Raw genomic sequence first — 15,618 nt, 5'->3', positions numbered from 1 at the left:
TGTGGGCTGTCTACGCCTCAGGTACCAGTATTGCGTTTCTTATGTCACTTTCCACTCCTGTCCGACCTCGTCCCTGAAAGAAGCTCTAAGAGTGGCCTCTGTCCAAATCTGGATCCATGTATTCACAAATATGTCTGCACTCAAAGTACTTTCGCAGAACCAGCCATAGCTCAACTAGGGCGCTCGTAGGCGCTTTGCAAATCCTCCGTCCAAATTCTGAGCCTCGGGAACGTGGACCCCAGTTGTTCCACCTGGCACTTGCAGCTGCCAAATTCGTCCGGACGACCAGCTATCTGTATAATAGCTCGCGAACCACAAAGACATCATCCTACCTATGGTGTCTTCTCACCAGAAGCAAGCACACGCCCAGTTATTCGCTTATCGGCCCTTTCCATATACTTCGTACGTCCACCTCCACCAGTGTGTTGTGCCCTGTGTGCCCCTACGCGCATACGACCTGCGATTCGAGTGCGGTACAGCGACGTGACGACTGTTGTTATGGCAGGCTGTGGGCGAAGTGTACTCGAAAGGCTTTCGATCAGTCGCCTCGACGGCTTGCGATTCGGCTGGTGTAAGAGCTCGACCGGTCTGTCGAGACGGGCTCCTATGCTCTCCTAAACTACGCGTCAGCAACTGCGCCGATAGATCCCGCTAACGGAGAACTCAAGTAACAAACCTTCTTCCTCCTTGGTGGAGGAGCGGGTGAGCCTCGTCCGACTCCGTGCTCATTCGACCTTCGCGGGTGGCAGACACAGGATTACCGTTTTCTTGCCAATTCTGTATTGCGCTCCCTCTTCAGTTTTTATGCTTGAAAATGTCTTCGAGTATGGCCCATTTTCCTCTGCATCTGCCTTGCGATCCAGGTGGAAGGAGCTGGCTCGATCGTGGCAATATCGTGCGTAGAAGATACCAAAGGAACGTGTGCGAGAAAGGAGCCGCAGCTAAACATCTCAGCCGATAACGCCCATACTGCGTGGAACTGTCGTAATCATCGTGGCTTCGTGGGTAGGTTTGAGTTGCGCTGTATGAGGCGGTAAACGTTGATCTTTTGCATCTCGAGGTAGGCTTGGCATTCGCTAGCTGTGTGTTGTTAGTAGGTATGAGGTACACACGAGGAGGGATTTCAAATGCTGGAGCGATACTTTATCTGCTCTTTGAAATTGGAAAGAACATACATGTCAATCTTTGAAGTGTCTAGAGGCGACGCAAATTAGGAAGTTGGAAGGACACCACAAGTCAAGCCCTGGAGAGCGGCAGCGGTGACATCGCCCTGGGTCCATGGCTCTTTGGCTGTTGCACTTTCGCCTGGACTCCGTCGGCGTCCTCTCAAAGGCGTCTCTTTGCCTTCGCGCCCTACGGGTAGATAAGTAGCGCCGACATGAACGGAAACTTGCAACTCGAGTCTATTCTCGGTATTTCCTAGCCTAACAAGCTCACATGCTAGAGTTGAAGTCGAGTCAATGTGTGCTGGAGTAATTGATTAAAATGTATCTCGTTCATTGGGTCTATGCCATATATATATACATGCTACGTACAGAACTACCAGAACTATCAAACATGATAGACCGAAACAGTGAGGTGCTCCTTCACGTTATATATCGCCAGAAGATCGTATATGCACGCGAAGCCATTCAAACAGTAAACGGGTTGAAACTGAGATTGAAACAGGATAGAAGAGGTGCCTCATATACTAGGGTTGGTGTTAAACGAAGTATGCTTTCAGAGACGCTAGCAGTAGTGTAGATGTCATGTTACTCGCCTTGACCTGCCGGCAACAAACACCTCGCGCGAAGGGGGTATCATAAATTCAAACTGAATGCCAAATCAACATCTCGTCCTCTCCAAACGAACGACTTGCCATGTTCCTCACTTCTTCCCCAAATCTGACTCCCCCTGAAACATCCACTTGTCCTCCTCAACACTCGCCACCTTCTTCCGCAGACTAGACTTGAGCGCGATCTTGATCTCTTCCTCGATGGCCGCTGCGTCCCAGTGAGCAGTCGATTTGCCGTAGAGATCGATCACTTGCTGCTCTTGTTCTGATCATTGTTAGTCTCAAACTTCATGGCTATGTTGCATTGGCGTACCAGCTTCCTCGTCGCCCTCTCTTCCCAAGTTCAGTGCCATGTGCGTATATCCCATTTGTGGCGCATACATCTTGTACTCTCCCTGTGCTGTTCGCTCGACAAGTTCGTCCTCTTGTGGTTGCTGGAATATGCCCGCTATTTCTTTATCTGGCCGTACCGTGGTGGGGTTTTGACGCCGAGTCGACTGGAAGAGGTTGCGACGTGATCCTGGAGGTGGGCGGACAGCACGGAGGTGATTGTTATGGGGTTCCATTTGGTGTGTTTGGGTTCTACGTGGAGATGTTTGCGGAATCGTGGGCGTAGGATCTTCAAGGTGAACGTGCAAGGGAAATCAGCGTTGCAGGGTGTCTGGGTGGGTCAACTGCAGAGTCGAATGGTGCGGAGGTGATGGCGATGTTTGGGTGTTTTGTGAGGCTGGCATGGTTGGCACGCCGTACCGACGGATGTTGCGGTGGCGGGATGGATGGAGCCTCAACTTTCTGAACGCACGCACATCGAATTGAGCTTCTGTGTTCGGATTAATCCAGGTTTACGCGCTTTTATACGCGTCATACTGCATTCAAGCGTCATTGAACAACCGACTGGACCTGAAAGCCGCTCGTACATGCCATTGTTCCAGCACAGCAGCGGTCTGTAACCGTCGAAGAGAACTATCGACACGATGAGCGACCCATTGCCAGCGACGACGACGTCAGATCTCTCCCCCAGCCCTCCCGATCGATCACAAGATACAGAAGGCGGCTCCCCACCCCGCAAGCGACCTAGAACCCGAGCTCCTCCTCGAGCTGCAACCTCGAGCGCAAGCGCAAATGCAGAGACGCCAACCTTCGCACCACAGCCCACATCTTCCGGACCACCGCCCGTCGCAACCCCCTCAGAAGTTCATCGCTTCTCTATACAACCGCTCAATCGCTTCCGCGGTGCCTCAGCCAGCATCAAGCGCCCTCGCGAAGTTGCTCATTTCTCCTACGATAACAACCACGAATACCAGGAAGACGAGTCTGGCATTAGCTACTATATCCCGCCGCCCCTGGGCGCAGATATGAAGGAAGGCTTCGAGTCGTTTAGGCATTATGAGGATAAGGAGGATCCGCATCTTGACAGCTTGCTCCAGGCATTGGCGAGCAGGGAGAGACAGGAAGGAAGGGAGAAGAAGGCGCAAGGTGACTTTGTGACCTGGAGAGGTATGATGACGAAGGTACGTTGACGCTGGAGAGTAAGGTAAGCAAGAACTATATTCTTACCTTACTGCTACTCTAAGGGTTAGAACGGTCTTACTTTGATAGATCTAGGCACTAACAGCTCCCAGATAATGACCGCTCCCTTTGACAACTTCGCCGAATTCAGCATGTTCGCAACCCTCCACGACGGCACAATCTACATCGAAGAAGACTTCCCCTCGCGAGCCGCAGATCGCGCCGCAGAATCCTCGCGTCCACCCCAACGGAACCAGCACCCAGATCAACAGTCTCGAGAGATGATGACATACTGGGGTTACAAGTTCGAAACGCTCTCCCTGATTCCCACGCCACCAGCCACCACCCCACGCGAGGAGATTGCGAAACACCAAAGAAGCGTGGTATCGAATCACGCACAACATTGCTCAATCGTCGGCACATCATTTGGCCCACACAGTCTGATTCTAGGCGGTGAAGTCGACGGTCTGCTCGCTCCCAAACCATCAGATCCAGAAACACCCATTCAATGGGTGGAGCTCAAAACATCTGAAGAACTGCCCCCTCCACACCAGCAACAACACCGCGACATTATGAAATTCGAGCGCAAACTCCTCAAATTCTGGGCTCAATCCTTCCTCCTCGGCGTCCCGAAGATCATCGTTGGGTTTAGGAGTAAAAGTGGCATTTTACGCAGTCTGCAGACGTTTAATACGCACGAGATCCCGGGTATGGTTAGGAGAGGGACGGGCGTCTGGGACGGGAATGTGTGTATTAATTTCGCGACGGATTTTCTAGGGTGGTTGAAGGAGACGATAAAGGATGAGGGTGTGTACAGCGTTGTCTTGCGGAAGAAAAGCGGCATAGTCGAAGTTAAGAAAGTCAAGGAGGGAACAGGCCGAATTCTGAGTGAGGAGTTCCTTAATTGGAGGAAGCAGACGGACACGAAGGAAAATGCAGATGAGCCTACATCGAACGAGGCGAATGCATGAGACACCGAGTTGGAGGAGCAAAGCTAGTTTTGGCTGTGATGATACCCCACGAAAGTAACAACGAATATTATGAGTGAGTCTGTCAACCATGTTCAGGTGAATCCAATAGTAGCACAAGAGGTGACCCTGAACGCCATGCTAGCAGTACATCGATTTTTCAGTTCCGCATTCAACCAACTTTCCTCTCCATCTTTCCCAGACTTACAAATATCTAGCGCTATTCAGAGGCCTGTCACATAACTCGTACACCCTATCACAATGGCATCCAGCTCCACTCAGACAACATTCTACCTAATACCAAATCGCGAGCCAAGTGTTCCGAACCTCTCACTGGCCTGTGTCCTAGTTGGACTTTGCGCCGCCACCTGGGCACCCTCCTGTACCTTCTCCAGCAGAATGGCACCCTTGAGTTGATCCACCTTTCCGTATTTCCGATTTCGCTGTGCAATATCGAAAAACTCCTCGCTGTTATCCGTACGCATCAGCGCCACCGTCTGCGTCAGCTCATCCAGATTCTCCATCAAAATCGGATTGTTCAAGCTGGAGACGAAGTCGCTAAGGAAGCGTGTGTCATTTTCCAGGGTAGCAACAGCGGGCGGTGTGATGCGCTTTACGTGTTCGGAGAGGGGCAGGTCCAGAATGGCGGTGCTGGCGTGGCTCAGTGCATCGAAGTAGATGAACTCCTTGATCTCTGTGGGCAGCGCGAGAAGAACGGACGACATGATGTTGCTCAAGTAGCGTGTCAACTCCAGCATGTATGTGGATGGTTCTGTTTCTGGTTTGATCGCCATCCAATCGTATTCCGCTGTCTCGATCAAATCATCAATCTTGCTGTTCACCAACTCAAACACGCGATTGCTCGCTTGTTGTTTCGCCTTTGCGAATTTGTCGGTTGCAGCAAGAATGATGGGACCTGATGCTGAGGGGGAGGATCGCGCTTGGAATAAGAGGTCTTGCAGCTCAACACAGGCGGTTTCGAAGTGTTCGAGATTTGTTAGAATTTGCACGATTTGGCCTGGGTATTGTGATGACAAGCGGTCAATCAGTGACTGGCAGACCTTTTGGCACAAAAGGTCGTCGAGTGCTGTCCGTAGGGTTTCGTCGATGATTGTAGATTTTTGGAAGTAGTCATCTGAGAAGAGGTAGATCTGGTTCAAAAAGTTGCGGATGTCGATACAGCAGAGTGGATACATCTGCGAAAATGGTAGCACGCAAGGGAATGTGAGCTCCTCGCGGGATTTATCGGGAGAGTACCAAGAAACCGAGACGACTTTGTCGTATTCTTCGTGACTGTTGATGGGCATGGGCATGTAGTCGTCTGTCTGCACAATTTCGAGAAAGTCGTCGCTGAAGCGCTGTTTGAGGAGCTCAGAGTATTTAGAAAAGAGAGTAAGGAGGAGATCGTTCATTGCCGAGACTGAGTATCCCCATTTCTACCAGTACTGTTAGCAGAAGGTAGTTGCGATTGGAAAGAAATAGCGGACCTCCATAGTTAGCATGAAGAGTGCCACTCGACCCTTGATCCTTAACAGTAGCTCGTCATTTTCAACAGTGTGAAGTTGGCTGGTAATGAACTTGATCGCACTCTGGCACATGGAATCCCACAGCTCATCGACCTAGACGTACGTTAGAATAAATTCAGCCTTCTAAAAGATATCGCTCACATCAGCCTGTGATCGTAGGTTCGCCGTCTTCGACACGGTAGCTTTCTCAATAATCGCAAAGCCCGCAATGCTTTCAAGTAAACTACTGAGGTCGCCGCATTCCTCATCCAGAAGATTCAGCTTACTGGGGATGATAAGATCCTTTTGTGTCCGCCTGTCTGCCGCGTATTCAGACCTGAATTGATCGCTCTTGCCCAACGTCTCATTGATATGCATGGCCTCAAATAATGGCGAGAAGTCGGTCTCGTTTCCAGCTTCTTCGTTGTTCAGCACATCGAATTCGTCCGTTTCGTCAGCAACAAGTTCGATGGCCGAGTTCAGTTTGAACTTGGAGAAGCGCGGGTCTGTCTCGGCGCGCTCTTGATTCCGTGTTCTCCGCACATCAGTATAGTAGAAGGATACTTCGCCCAGGAACTGTGCGGACTCTCGAATCCGGTAGAGCCAGGTGCTCAGGTCGTTCTTCACCGCTTCTCTGATCTGCTCCTGTGTTTGGGGTATAGACTTTTCGATCAAATTTGCGATCTTGAACCGGTTGATTTCCTTCAAATGAATCGTCTGCAGCTCGTCCAACGCTCGCAACGCAGCATAGTAGTTTTTCTCCCTCAGCATATCCTGGACTTGATTCGCAATTCGTAACACGTTCAGACACGCATTTAAGACTTGAGTCGCTTCATTAATGTTTTGACGCACACCGCGGGAGTCGACGAGCGCCTTCTTCTGCTCTGCTAGCTTTTCAATGCTCTCTTGTATCGACTCGTTGAGCTGCAATATCTCACCGCTCATTTGCACGGTCTGATCCCGGATTCTAAGAAGTGAGTCGACTGAGCTGACAAAGTCTTGGTGGTTGGCATTGCAGATTCGCTCAATCTCAGATTCCCGATCGCCGGCATACCGGTCAAACGTGACCTGGAGCTGGTTTGAATAGCGCGCATCCTTCATGATAGGAATCAACTGGTCGATGTAGTCGGAGCCCACGGACGATTGGGATATCTGATACCTGTCAGTACACGTAGAGGAACCTGAAGCACACCGTGGAGTCATGTACTTGTTTGATAGCTATCCATAAGTCATCGTCAGGGTCTACAGCTGAAGGCATGATGATGAAAGTCTAGCAGGGCTTCGTGCGTCCAGATCGTAGGTCGCGTTTCCCAGAAATATACCACAAGTTTGGCGAAGGATTTCCCGGGTACCTATCTTTCTCGGAGAGTTGACGTCGATTGTATGGACGTTGAGCATGAAATGCTGCCTAGATGCTGTAGGCCACGATGCATGAGCTAATGCCGGACCCTGTCTAGCCTCGGCGCACCAGACGGTCCGAAGACGCTGGGGGCGCGTCCCACTTTCCTTTCCGAGAGGGCGTGGCGGAGCGATGACGGAGTACCCCACCAGATCTTTGATCATTCCGATCGGACTCGACTGAAAAGTATAACCTTTGACAACTTTTCTTGCATCCTCACCCTCAAATCTCAAATCAACCAAAATGGAGGCTCTTACCAGTAAGTCTTCTGCTGCACGTTCAATTGAGCACTGCTGACCGGCTCAGACAAGTTTCAGAATGTTCTCGATAGCGTTAGTGGCGCTACGACCGGAGCGTACAGTGGAAAGTAAGTGAAGATATGCACGACGCACTTTTAACGATAAACTAACCATTGGCTAGATCTGCACTTCTACTTGGTGCCGGCTTTGTGTAAGCTACCATTAAAACTCGAGTTCAGAGCCTCACACTAACTCTCGAAGCACTCGACCAACTGTAGAGGTTCTCGCAAAGTCGGGCGTCAAGGTCACTGTCGCCTGCAGGACTCTTGAGAAGGCTCAGGCCTTGGCCAAGGGCATTCCCAACACCCAGGCGATCAGCGTATGTTGTTCTGTCTGCAAATGTATCTCACACGTAATGACAATAGCAGCTCGATGTCAACAACGCTGAAGCCCTCGATGCTGAAGTCGCAAAGGTCGATGTCGTTATCAGCTTGATCCCGTACACCTACCACGCAACCGTCATCAAGTCCGCCATCCGCAAGAAGAAGGATGTCGTTACCACCTCGTATGTCTCGCCCGCAATGATGGAGCTTGACGCAGCTGCAAAGGAGGCCGGCATCACCGTGTTCAACGAGATTGGTGTTGACCCGGGCGTCGACCATCTCTCTGCCGTGCTCGTCATCGACGAGGTACACAAGGCCGGAGGCAAGATCCTGTCGTTCAAGTCCTACTGCGGTGGTCTTCCTGCACCTGAGGCCTCAGATAACCCCCTTGGATACAAGTTCTCGTGGAGCTCGCGTGGTGTGTTGCTGGCACTGAGGAATCAGGCCAAGTTCTACGAGGACGGCAAGATCAAGGAGGTTGAGGGCCCGGAGCTCATGGCTGAGGCAAAGCCGTACTTCATTTACCCTGGCTATGCTTTCGTGGCCTACCCCAACCGCGACTCAACACCCTACAAGGAGCGCTACAATATCCCCGAGGCTCAGACTATCATCCGCGGTACTCTGCGGTACCAGGGCTTCCCTGAGTACATCAAGTGCTTAGTCGACATTGGCTTCCTATCCGAGGACCCCAAGGACTTCCTCAAGGAGGGAGAGAAGCGCACCTGGAGGGACGCGACTGCGAAGGTAGTTGGTGCAACCAGCGACAAGGATGAGGACATCATCTGGGCCATTGCCTCGAAGACCAAGTTCGCCAGCACCGAAGAGAAGGAGCGCATCATCACAGGTCTCCGCTGGATCGGTCTCCTCTCCGACGAGCCCATCATCCCACGTGGCAACCCGCTCGACACACTCTGCGCTACTCTCGAGAAGAAGATGCAGTATGAGGAGGGCGAGCGCGACTTTATCATGTTGCAGCACAAGTTTGAAATCGAGAACAAGGACGGCAGCAGGGTAACGCGCACATCAACTTTGGCAGAGTACGGTGACCCTAAGGGCTACTCGGCGATGGCCAAGTTAGTTGGCGTGCCGTGCGCCGTTGCAGTACAACAAGTTCTTGATGGAACACTCAGCGAGAAGGGTGTTCTAGCGCCTATGAGCCCCGAAATCTGCAGGCCGTTGTTGAAGACGCTGGAGGAGAAGTATGGGGTCCACTTCACAGACAAGACCGTTCCAGCATAAATCCGGGTGCGAGGTATGCTACCGCAAGCTTAGAGTAAAGGTGCCTGGGCTATGACATGTAAACAAAAGAATACAAGATAATAACTCAATATGACCATCTGCTCGCGTGACACATTTTATTATATTCGCGTTTCTCTTGTCATTGGCGTGAACCTGGTGTCTAGGTTTGAACCAGGAGAGCTCGAGACATGAGGCAGGTGTGGGGTTTGTCTGTGCGTCATCGCAACACTTGATCTCCAATCTCCGCCTAGGTTACATACAGTAGCCCAAACATTTCAACTCAGAACCTCCTTCACACCTCCTTCCGCCAAAATGTCGTCGAAAATTGAAAAGACGATACAGCGACAAAGAGAAAAGTACGCGCCCTCACGCCACTCAGCATCACCACCTGGAATCTCTCGCTGACCCCGCCAGAATCGCCGAAGGCCAATACTACGAAGCCCACCAGCAGCTCCGCGTCATAGCGTCGCGATACACCAAAGCGCAAGACTGGGAAAATGCAACCTCGATCCTCTACTCTGGCGCGCAATCACTCCTACAAGCAGGTCAAGGCGGCTCAGGCGGCGACCTCTGTACATTCCTATTGGATGTGTTCAACAAGGGCGAGGTGAAGCCGGATGCGAGTAGTAAGGGAAAGTTGCTGAGCTTATTGAGGGCCTTCCCCAAGGATGAGCCAACTAAGAAGAAGTTTGTGGGCGAGATGGTAGCTTGGAGTAGTAAGTTTGGAGAGTATCCGGCGGGTGATCCTGAGATTCATCATGTTGCGGGGAGCTTGTTCGCTGAAGGTACGTTCAACCCATATGACCTCACTCAGAGAAAGGTACTAATAGGAGCGACAACTAGACCTCGAGCCCTACGATGCCGAACGACATCTCCTCCTCGGCACCCAAGACTCCGCCTCGACTCTCTCCTCCATCGAATATTCCTGGTACGAAGCCGACGACTCGCACACCGCCCCCCTATACTGCGCCCGCGGCGTCCTACCCTACCTCCTAACCGGAAATCTGCGCGCTGCAAACAAGTTCTTCCTACTCTTCACCTCCCAGCTAGCCAAAAAGCCCAATCTCAGCACCCAGAACGTCTCCACCAAGTCCTCAGACCTACGCGTATATACTTCCCTACCACTACTCAACTTTCTAGGCCTGTTGTTACAAAGTGTAGAGAGAGGCGACCCGAGTTTATATCGCCAGTTGAAGAGCCATTACGCGACGGATCTGAGAGAGGTCAACTGGAGCGAGGCGTTAGATCAGATTGGCGAGATGTACTTTGGGATAAAGATACCGCGGCAGGGCAACCCGATGTTCGACATGCTGGGCAGCATGTTTGGAGGAGGAATGGGAGGTGGCGGTGGCGGCAGTGCAAAGAAAACAATCGGAGGGAGGGCCTCGGCGCCTGCTGCGTCAGGACTTGATTGAAAGGAATGGCGAGAGAAAGGAAGCGCTCATGAGCAACGAGACTATGACAGATCACATGTATACATGGGAGGAAAGATACCACTGTACAAATGAGCATCTGAGGATAAGATCAAGTTCTATCTTTCTTCATGGAGACTTTTGGTCTTCATTCAGCGTAAACGATTTTTGCGACGCAGACTAGTAGGACTGTGCCACGCAATTCTCGTTCAAATTCATTGCCCAAAATTGACCAAAATTGCTCGAGTTCGCCTTGATATGATGTTCTGCTTACTCCGGTACCAAGTTAAACCTGAGGCGGAAAAGATTAGACTTAGACTCATGGTTTGGGGGGGAAGAGACCCATAACGTCAGGATATGAGTCGCCCATCTTTTGTAAGTTAAGGCGGTTAAGCATTGCAACCTTATCTCCATTACACTAGTTTCATTGTTGGCAAATTGATACATAGTTACAGGGGTTTAAACTGTGAACTTAGTCGGTGCGGTAATGCAAAAGTCTAGGAGTTCGAAGTGTTCAAACGACTTGGTCAACTGTTTATATTAGAACCAATATAGGAGCCTACTCTATATCTCAACATACATACAGTTCTCAACGTTCTTGATGTATGTGCAGTTTACGAATCTCGAGACTAGCCTGCTACCAGAAAGGGAGAAATACTACCTATTGCGGCCACTATACGTCATCTCCATGTCGAACTACTTGCCATGCAAAAAAAAGGCCAGAAAAAAAGGTAACAATTGCACTAAACGGGAATCGCTGCAAGCATGTTAGTGATGAGACTCGAACTGACGCATCGGGGATCACATACAACCCGTGGCTGAAGCACTGCCAATTTATGGGAAGCATCAATTTTACCACTAAACCATTAGTGCTTGATGACCAATTCTGATTTTACAAAATAGATATCCAGACCAGCAGTCGTGAGAATCAATCGATGGAACGCAAGGAGGAGATGACATTACAAAGACCTTCTGTCAGACTTGGGACAACGGACCGCCTGTCTGCAGAGCGGGGTTGAATGGAACTTACCCCAACTGAGCGTGGTAAGTCTCAGCATTAACAACATCAAAACTCAAGGCTCGGGGTCAACATTCATAAAACATTTAGGTGTACTTCTGATACCCAATGTATTTTGAACTTAAACATATAGCGCTGAAGATGATTTGCAAACATAAGTTCGGTTGATTTTCATCATTGCTATTGTCCCGCCGTCAAGAAATTGCCACTCTTTTCTCATCTAAGGAATGAAACAGTGGATAATGTGAATTGAAGACAACCGGTACAATTATGCATCTCGTATTCAACGGTCAAAAGCCACTACTAGAATGACGGGCTATTTATTTCCGTACAACATGTGCAAAAACATGCAGGAAATCATCAATCTGAGCACACCGCGCGGCCTCGCTTCAAGGGAGCACATAAACACATCCGAAGATTTCTAACTTCCCTGGCATTCAAAGACGAGGTAACTCGTGTAATAGAAGGTCGTTGGGGACATCTAGAAACTTCATCAATCGCAGGAGCGACGCATCACAATATCATCAGGCGGGAAGTGCAAGTATACCCGTAAACCTGATCAGAGTATACGTCTACAGCGGCACAAAGGGATGAGGTATTGTTACACATGAAGCGCGAGGAATGAGTTGGAGGGATGTAGGGAGAGAGAATAGCGTCTAGAGATTACTATGGAATCTTGTGTTGAAGCTCGAACGTTACTCGTTGGCCGAAGCACCAATCTACAAATATGCGTGAATAGACGTGATAAGAGGAGCAAATAATCGAAACAAGGGTATAATCTACGCCTGAATAGACCTCAGACCGCCATTCAGCTCGCAGTGCAAAACTCGCAAGTTCGTGAAGGACAATCACTAAGCGCCATGACATGTCAGCGTAAGGAAACCATCATCGTATCAGGCAGCGATTGCGTATCTACATAACCACGCACTTCTCCCTTTCCTCTGACCCAGGTCCACCTACACCTGCACCTGCACTGTGCCTTCTTCCTGGTCGACCAGGCGAACCCATATTAGGTGGCTGCATCGGCCGCCCCGAGGCGCGTCGCCCTGTAGGACCAGCACCGGGTGGCGGAGGTAGGCCGCCGCTGTTTGTTTGGTACGCGCTGCCATGAGGTAACAACGGCGCCTGCGGATTCGCTGGATGGCCTGGGGGAGGGTTATACCGCGGGGTTGTTGAAGCTTCTTCGTATGTAGGCGGTGGTGCTGGCTCGTTGTTCGGACGATGTGTAGTGATGTTGTTGCGTCGCGGTGGGATGACAGGCGTCTGCTCTCCTCGAGATGTGCGACGATTGGCAACAGTTCGCGGTTGAGAATGTGCTGCGATCGCATCCACAGAGAGTCGGTTCTCTCGTTCACGCTGCTCTGTTTCACGCCTCTCGCGAGCCTCTTCCTCCTCCTGGAGCTGGAGAGCCAAAGCGAGATCATGATCTTCCTGCTCAGCCCTGCTCAGCCCTCCTGATGAAGTAACTTCAGCACCCTGGGAAGAGGGTTGTGTAGCCGAAGAGGACTGTTGTTGCTCAGTTCCCCGTCGGGATTGAACAGTAGTCCAGCCTTGATTGTCGTCAACGTCGACAATACCATGCGCTTGTTGCTGCTCTTGTGGCCTCGGGAGCGTACTACTGTTGTCGACAGAGCGGAAATCGCCCGAGAAAAGCTGACTGCCTTGACCGTTGACATCCGTCAGTGACTCCCAAACGATCTCATCGTGAGTTGAGTAGCCCTGATCTGTGACTAGTGTCAGGAGTCGACCGGTACGAGGATCCTTGCAAAGGGTAGAGAAGTGATCATTTCTGAACAAGATGGCGACTTGACCATGTTGCAGGGTCTCTCGCATGACTTTTAGTCCGTGGTCTGTGAGTTGAGTCGGCCATCGACTGAGGAACTCTTTGATAGCGTGAATGTCGGTGAACATCTGCTGCTCGTCCGCGTTCAACGGCTCCCCAGATTGTAGCTTCGCATCAAGCTCCTCTTCTTGAAATTGTACATATTGTGAAGTCTCGTATGATTTTGCTACGCGATTAAAAGCGGTATATGCCTCAGAGCCTTCCTCTGGGAGCCATCCGTGCATCAGGGGTATGTCGAACGTGCGATACAACTTCATGTCTTGTGTGTTTTCGAAGCCTCCTGCTCGGTTAGTGAGTGATGTGTTGCCAACGACAGCATCCCTATCAGGAACGAACAATGGGTTGACGTTGAGGCCTGTATGCAGGGCGAGGAGGAACTTGTAAAGTTCACTGACATCCGGCAACGCTTGGGCAGCATCACCTCGCCGGCCGGACATGAGCTCATCGAAAACTGCGTCGAGAAGTAAGCCAAGGCTAACTGTCTCTCGTGTGCGTAGCGTCTCAACCAGTGCAGTCTCGATACCGGCTGGAGTGGAGAGCACGAGCGCGTTGACTAGAGCAAGCAGGGGGCATGGGCCATTGAGGTTTTGCGTGAGTATAGGCGAAGTGCGAATACCATTCTTATTATAGTCGTGCCATCGGATATGCTTGATTTGGTAGTGCTCCTTTCTTTGCCTGTTCATTGTCGTATTTGGTGATTCGGGTCCAGAATTGGAAGCAGAACCGACTCCTGTGTCAAGGGGTCGCGGAGGCATGGTGGGTGGAACTTCCTCATGTGACTTTCTCGGCGGTAACGCTGGTGGCTGCTCCTGCTGGACAGGTTGAATAGGCGGTGGTGCGAATGGTGGTAATGGAGGTTGCTGTTCTAGTCGATTAAACTCAGCCTCATGTTTTCGCTCCTGTTCGGCTTTTGTCACTACTTCGTGAGCAGCATGGGCTTCTTTTTGTCTCCTCTCCCTTTCGCTACGTTCCCAGTCTTGCTGCTCCTGCCACGTCTTCTGGCCACTGTCCGAGGTGTTGCCCTTGGGAAGGCCATATCCTCTCGAGGCAGCATCAAGCGAGGAATCGTCTGTACCGGGCTCCCGTAGTTCCGAGACGATGACATCTCTTGGGTGCTCAGAACGTGGAGTAGGCGAATTGACCGCGATAGAGGGCGGCTGGTCTATAGATTGCGACTTCTTTTGATGCGGAGCGTTGTCATCCAGCTTCAATTTGTCGGGTCCAGGAGAAGGCGTGAGCGGCGTCTGGGAAGTAGGTAGCTCCACCGGCTCGTCGTACTTTTTGTTGTGCCCTGGTGAGTCCCCCCATATGGCCTGGCTGCTCTCGCCGCCCCAGTTACTCTGCCCAGTTGCTTGCATCTTAAGGTATGGATTGTTTGTCTGTAGCGGCGCCGACCCGTTCGACTGTTCCGATGCGTTGCTAATGGCACCGTAAGATGCGGAACTAGCTCCAGTGGGCATGGCCGATATGTTCTCGGGCGATCTCTTGATAGGTACTCCGGCCGGCGGACCTGCCCGCAGAGCATCTGGTAGGCCATTCGTATTGATGGAGCCTTGCATTGGCTTTCCTCCACCAGGCTTCAACGAGTTTGGAACATCGCGGGGACCGATATCCTCGAAGTCGTCGTCGGACTGGTTCCACTCGTCATCGGTGAAGTCCGAGTCGTCATCATTATTTTCCGTCTGTCCTCTTGCTTCTTCTAGGGTCTTGAAGCTGAAGGCTGGAGACTTGTTTAGATCCGGGGAGTAGACAGTCGCGTCAGAGGACGAGGGAATCGCTGGAGGGTGCTCCTCTGAGGGAGTTGTGGGGTACGGAGGATTCGCTTTTGAGAGAGGGGCTGGCACAAGGCCTGCTTGCTCTTCGGATTTTCGAAGCACCATGGTAGTGGTGGTGCCTGTGAGGAATAGTAGCTGGAGAGCTCTAGCTACCTAATCGTGTGTCGCGGTAGTCGGAGCTCACCCTTTGTTTGGTTCGTGGAGAAGGGAAGGTGTGAGGGAGTTGGAAGGAAAAGTGATAGTTCTTGCGAAGTGGAGAAGAAAAGGGTGCAGAAAGTATGCGGCCTGAATTGCACATACGCGGCCCTCGTGTTGGATTACAGAGGTGGTGAGCAAGCGATTGCGATGACGACGCTGTCCGCGCGGGAGCCACAGCCACAGTCACAGCCACAGCGAGTAAAACTCGTGGGGAAAGGATCGCAATTTCTGTGCCACCCATCCAAATCCCTGCATCTCTACGCCACTAGTTTTAGAAATCCTACTCTTCCGCAAGTTTTGGAATTCGGATCCGAAGTAGACATAGCGCAGTAGTCGCACATGGCTCGGTGAAGTTG

At 51.2% G+C, this 15,618-nt stretch overlaps 6 protein-coding genes across 6 annotated transcripts; 3 read left to right on the top strand and 3 right to left on the bottom strand.

Annotated features, from left to right (window-relative positions):
• Window positions 1–1,493: 1,493 nt before the first annotated feature.
• Window positions 1,494–2,491, bottom strand: K460DRAFT_361664 (uncharacterized protein). The gene is made up of 2 exons (XM_040932502.1): window positions 2,088–2,491; window positions 1,494–2,039 (listed from the first exon to the last, which is right to left on the bottom strand). The coding sequence occupies exons 1-2, from the start codon at window positions 2,338–2,340 to the stop codon at window positions 1,867–1,869; spliced, it is 426 nt and encodes a 141-aa protein (XP_040793473.1). The 5' UTR covers window positions 2,341–2,491; the 3' UTR covers window positions 1,494–1,866.
• Window positions 2,492–2,748: 257 nt separating this feature from the next.
• Window positions 2,749–4,254, top strand: K460DRAFT_328274 (RAI1-domain-containing protein; the record flags this gene model as incomplete). Its single annotated transcript, XM_040930698.1, has 2 exons — window positions 2,749–3,289; window positions 3,380–4,254. The coding sequence occupies 2 exons, from the start codon at window positions 2,749–2,751 to the stop codon at window positions 4,252–4,254; spliced, it is 1,416 nt and encodes a 471-aa protein (XP_040793472.1).
• A 287-nt stretch (window positions 4,255–4,541) lies between these two features.
• K460DRAFT_373025 (exocyst complex subunit Sec15-like protein) lies at window positions 4,542–7,014 on the bottom strand (the record flags this gene model as incomplete). Its single annotated transcript, XM_040934550.1, has 4 exons — window positions 4,542–5,687; window positions 5,739–5,870; window positions 5,919–6,908; window positions 6,964–7,014. 4 exons carry the CDS (start codon window positions 7,012–7,014, stop codon window positions 4,542–4,544), a joined length of 2,319 nt encoding a protein of 772 aa, XP_040793471.1.
• A 303-nt stretch (window positions 7,015–7,317) lies between these two features.
• Window positions 7,318–9,106, top strand: K460DRAFT_302448 (Saccharopine dehydrogenase). The gene is made up of 5 exons (XM_040929906.1): window positions 7,318–7,414; window positions 7,462–7,522; window positions 7,576–7,605; window positions 7,656–7,773; window positions 7,823–9,106. The coding sequence occupies exons 1-5, from the start codon at window positions 7,399–7,401 to the stop codon at window positions 9,014–9,016; spliced, it is 1,419 nt and encodes a 472-aa protein (XP_040793470.1). The 5' UTR covers window positions 7,318–7,398; the 3' UTR covers window positions 9,017–9,106.
• A 222-nt stretch (window positions 9,107–9,328) lies between these two features.
• On the top strand, window positions 9,329–10,431 carry K460DRAFT_373023 (DUF410-domain-containing protein; the record flags this gene model as incomplete). Its single annotated transcript, XM_040934549.1, has 3 exons — window positions 9,329–9,372; window positions 9,431–9,801; window positions 9,860–10,431. The coding sequence occupies 3 exons, from the start codon at window positions 9,329–9,331 to the stop codon at window positions 10,429–10,431; spliced, it is 987 nt and encodes a 328-aa protein (XP_040793469.1).
• A 1,445-nt stretch (window positions 10,432–11,876) lies between these two features.
• On the bottom strand, window positions 11,877–15,379 carry K460DRAFT_361660 (uncharacterized protein). Its single transcript, XM_040932501.1, has one exon. It carries the CDS (start codon window positions 15,167–15,169, stop codon window positions 12,359–12,361), a length of 2,811 nt encoding a protein of 936 aa, XP_040793468.1. The 5' UTR covers window positions 15,170–15,379; the 3' UTR covers window positions 11,877–12,358.
• Between the last annotated feature and the right edge of the window lie 239 nt (window positions 15,380–15,618).

Source organism: Cucurbitaria berberidis (assembly GCF_010015615.1).
Source record: "Cucurbitaria berberidis CBS 394.84 unplaced genomic scaffold K460scaffold_1, whole genome shotgun sequence".
NCBI lineage: Eukaryota > Fungi > Ascomycota > Dothideomycetes > Pleosporales > Cucurbitariaceae > Cucurbitaria > Cucurbitaria berberidis.
The sequence above is the reverse complement of the archived record's forward strand: the minus strand, read 5'-3'. Positions and strand labels throughout refer to the sequence as shown.

Coding starts and splice junctions, on each gene's coding strand:
- K460DRAFT_361660 (XM_040932501.1), bottom strand. CDS start 15,169: ATGGTGCTTCGAAAATCCGAAGAGCAAGCAGGCCTTGTGCCAGCCCCT.
- K460DRAFT_361664 (XM_040932502.1), bottom strand. CDS start 2,340: ATGGAACCCCATAACAATCACCTCCGTGCTGTCCGCCCACCTCCAGGA. Junction 2,040..2,087: donor AGAGGGCGACGAGGAAGCTG/GTACGCCAATGC, acceptor AACAATGATCAG/AACAAGAGCAGCAAGTGATC.
- K460DRAFT_302448 (XM_040929906.1), top strand. Junction 7,523..7,575: donor ACCGGAGCGTACAGTGGAAA/GTAAGTGAAGAT, acceptor ACCATTGGCTAG/ATCTGCACTTCTACTTGGTG. Junction 7,606..7,655: donor CTACTTGGTGCCGGCTTTGT/GTAAGCTACCAT, acceptor TAACTCTCGAAG/CACTCGACCAACTGTAGAGG.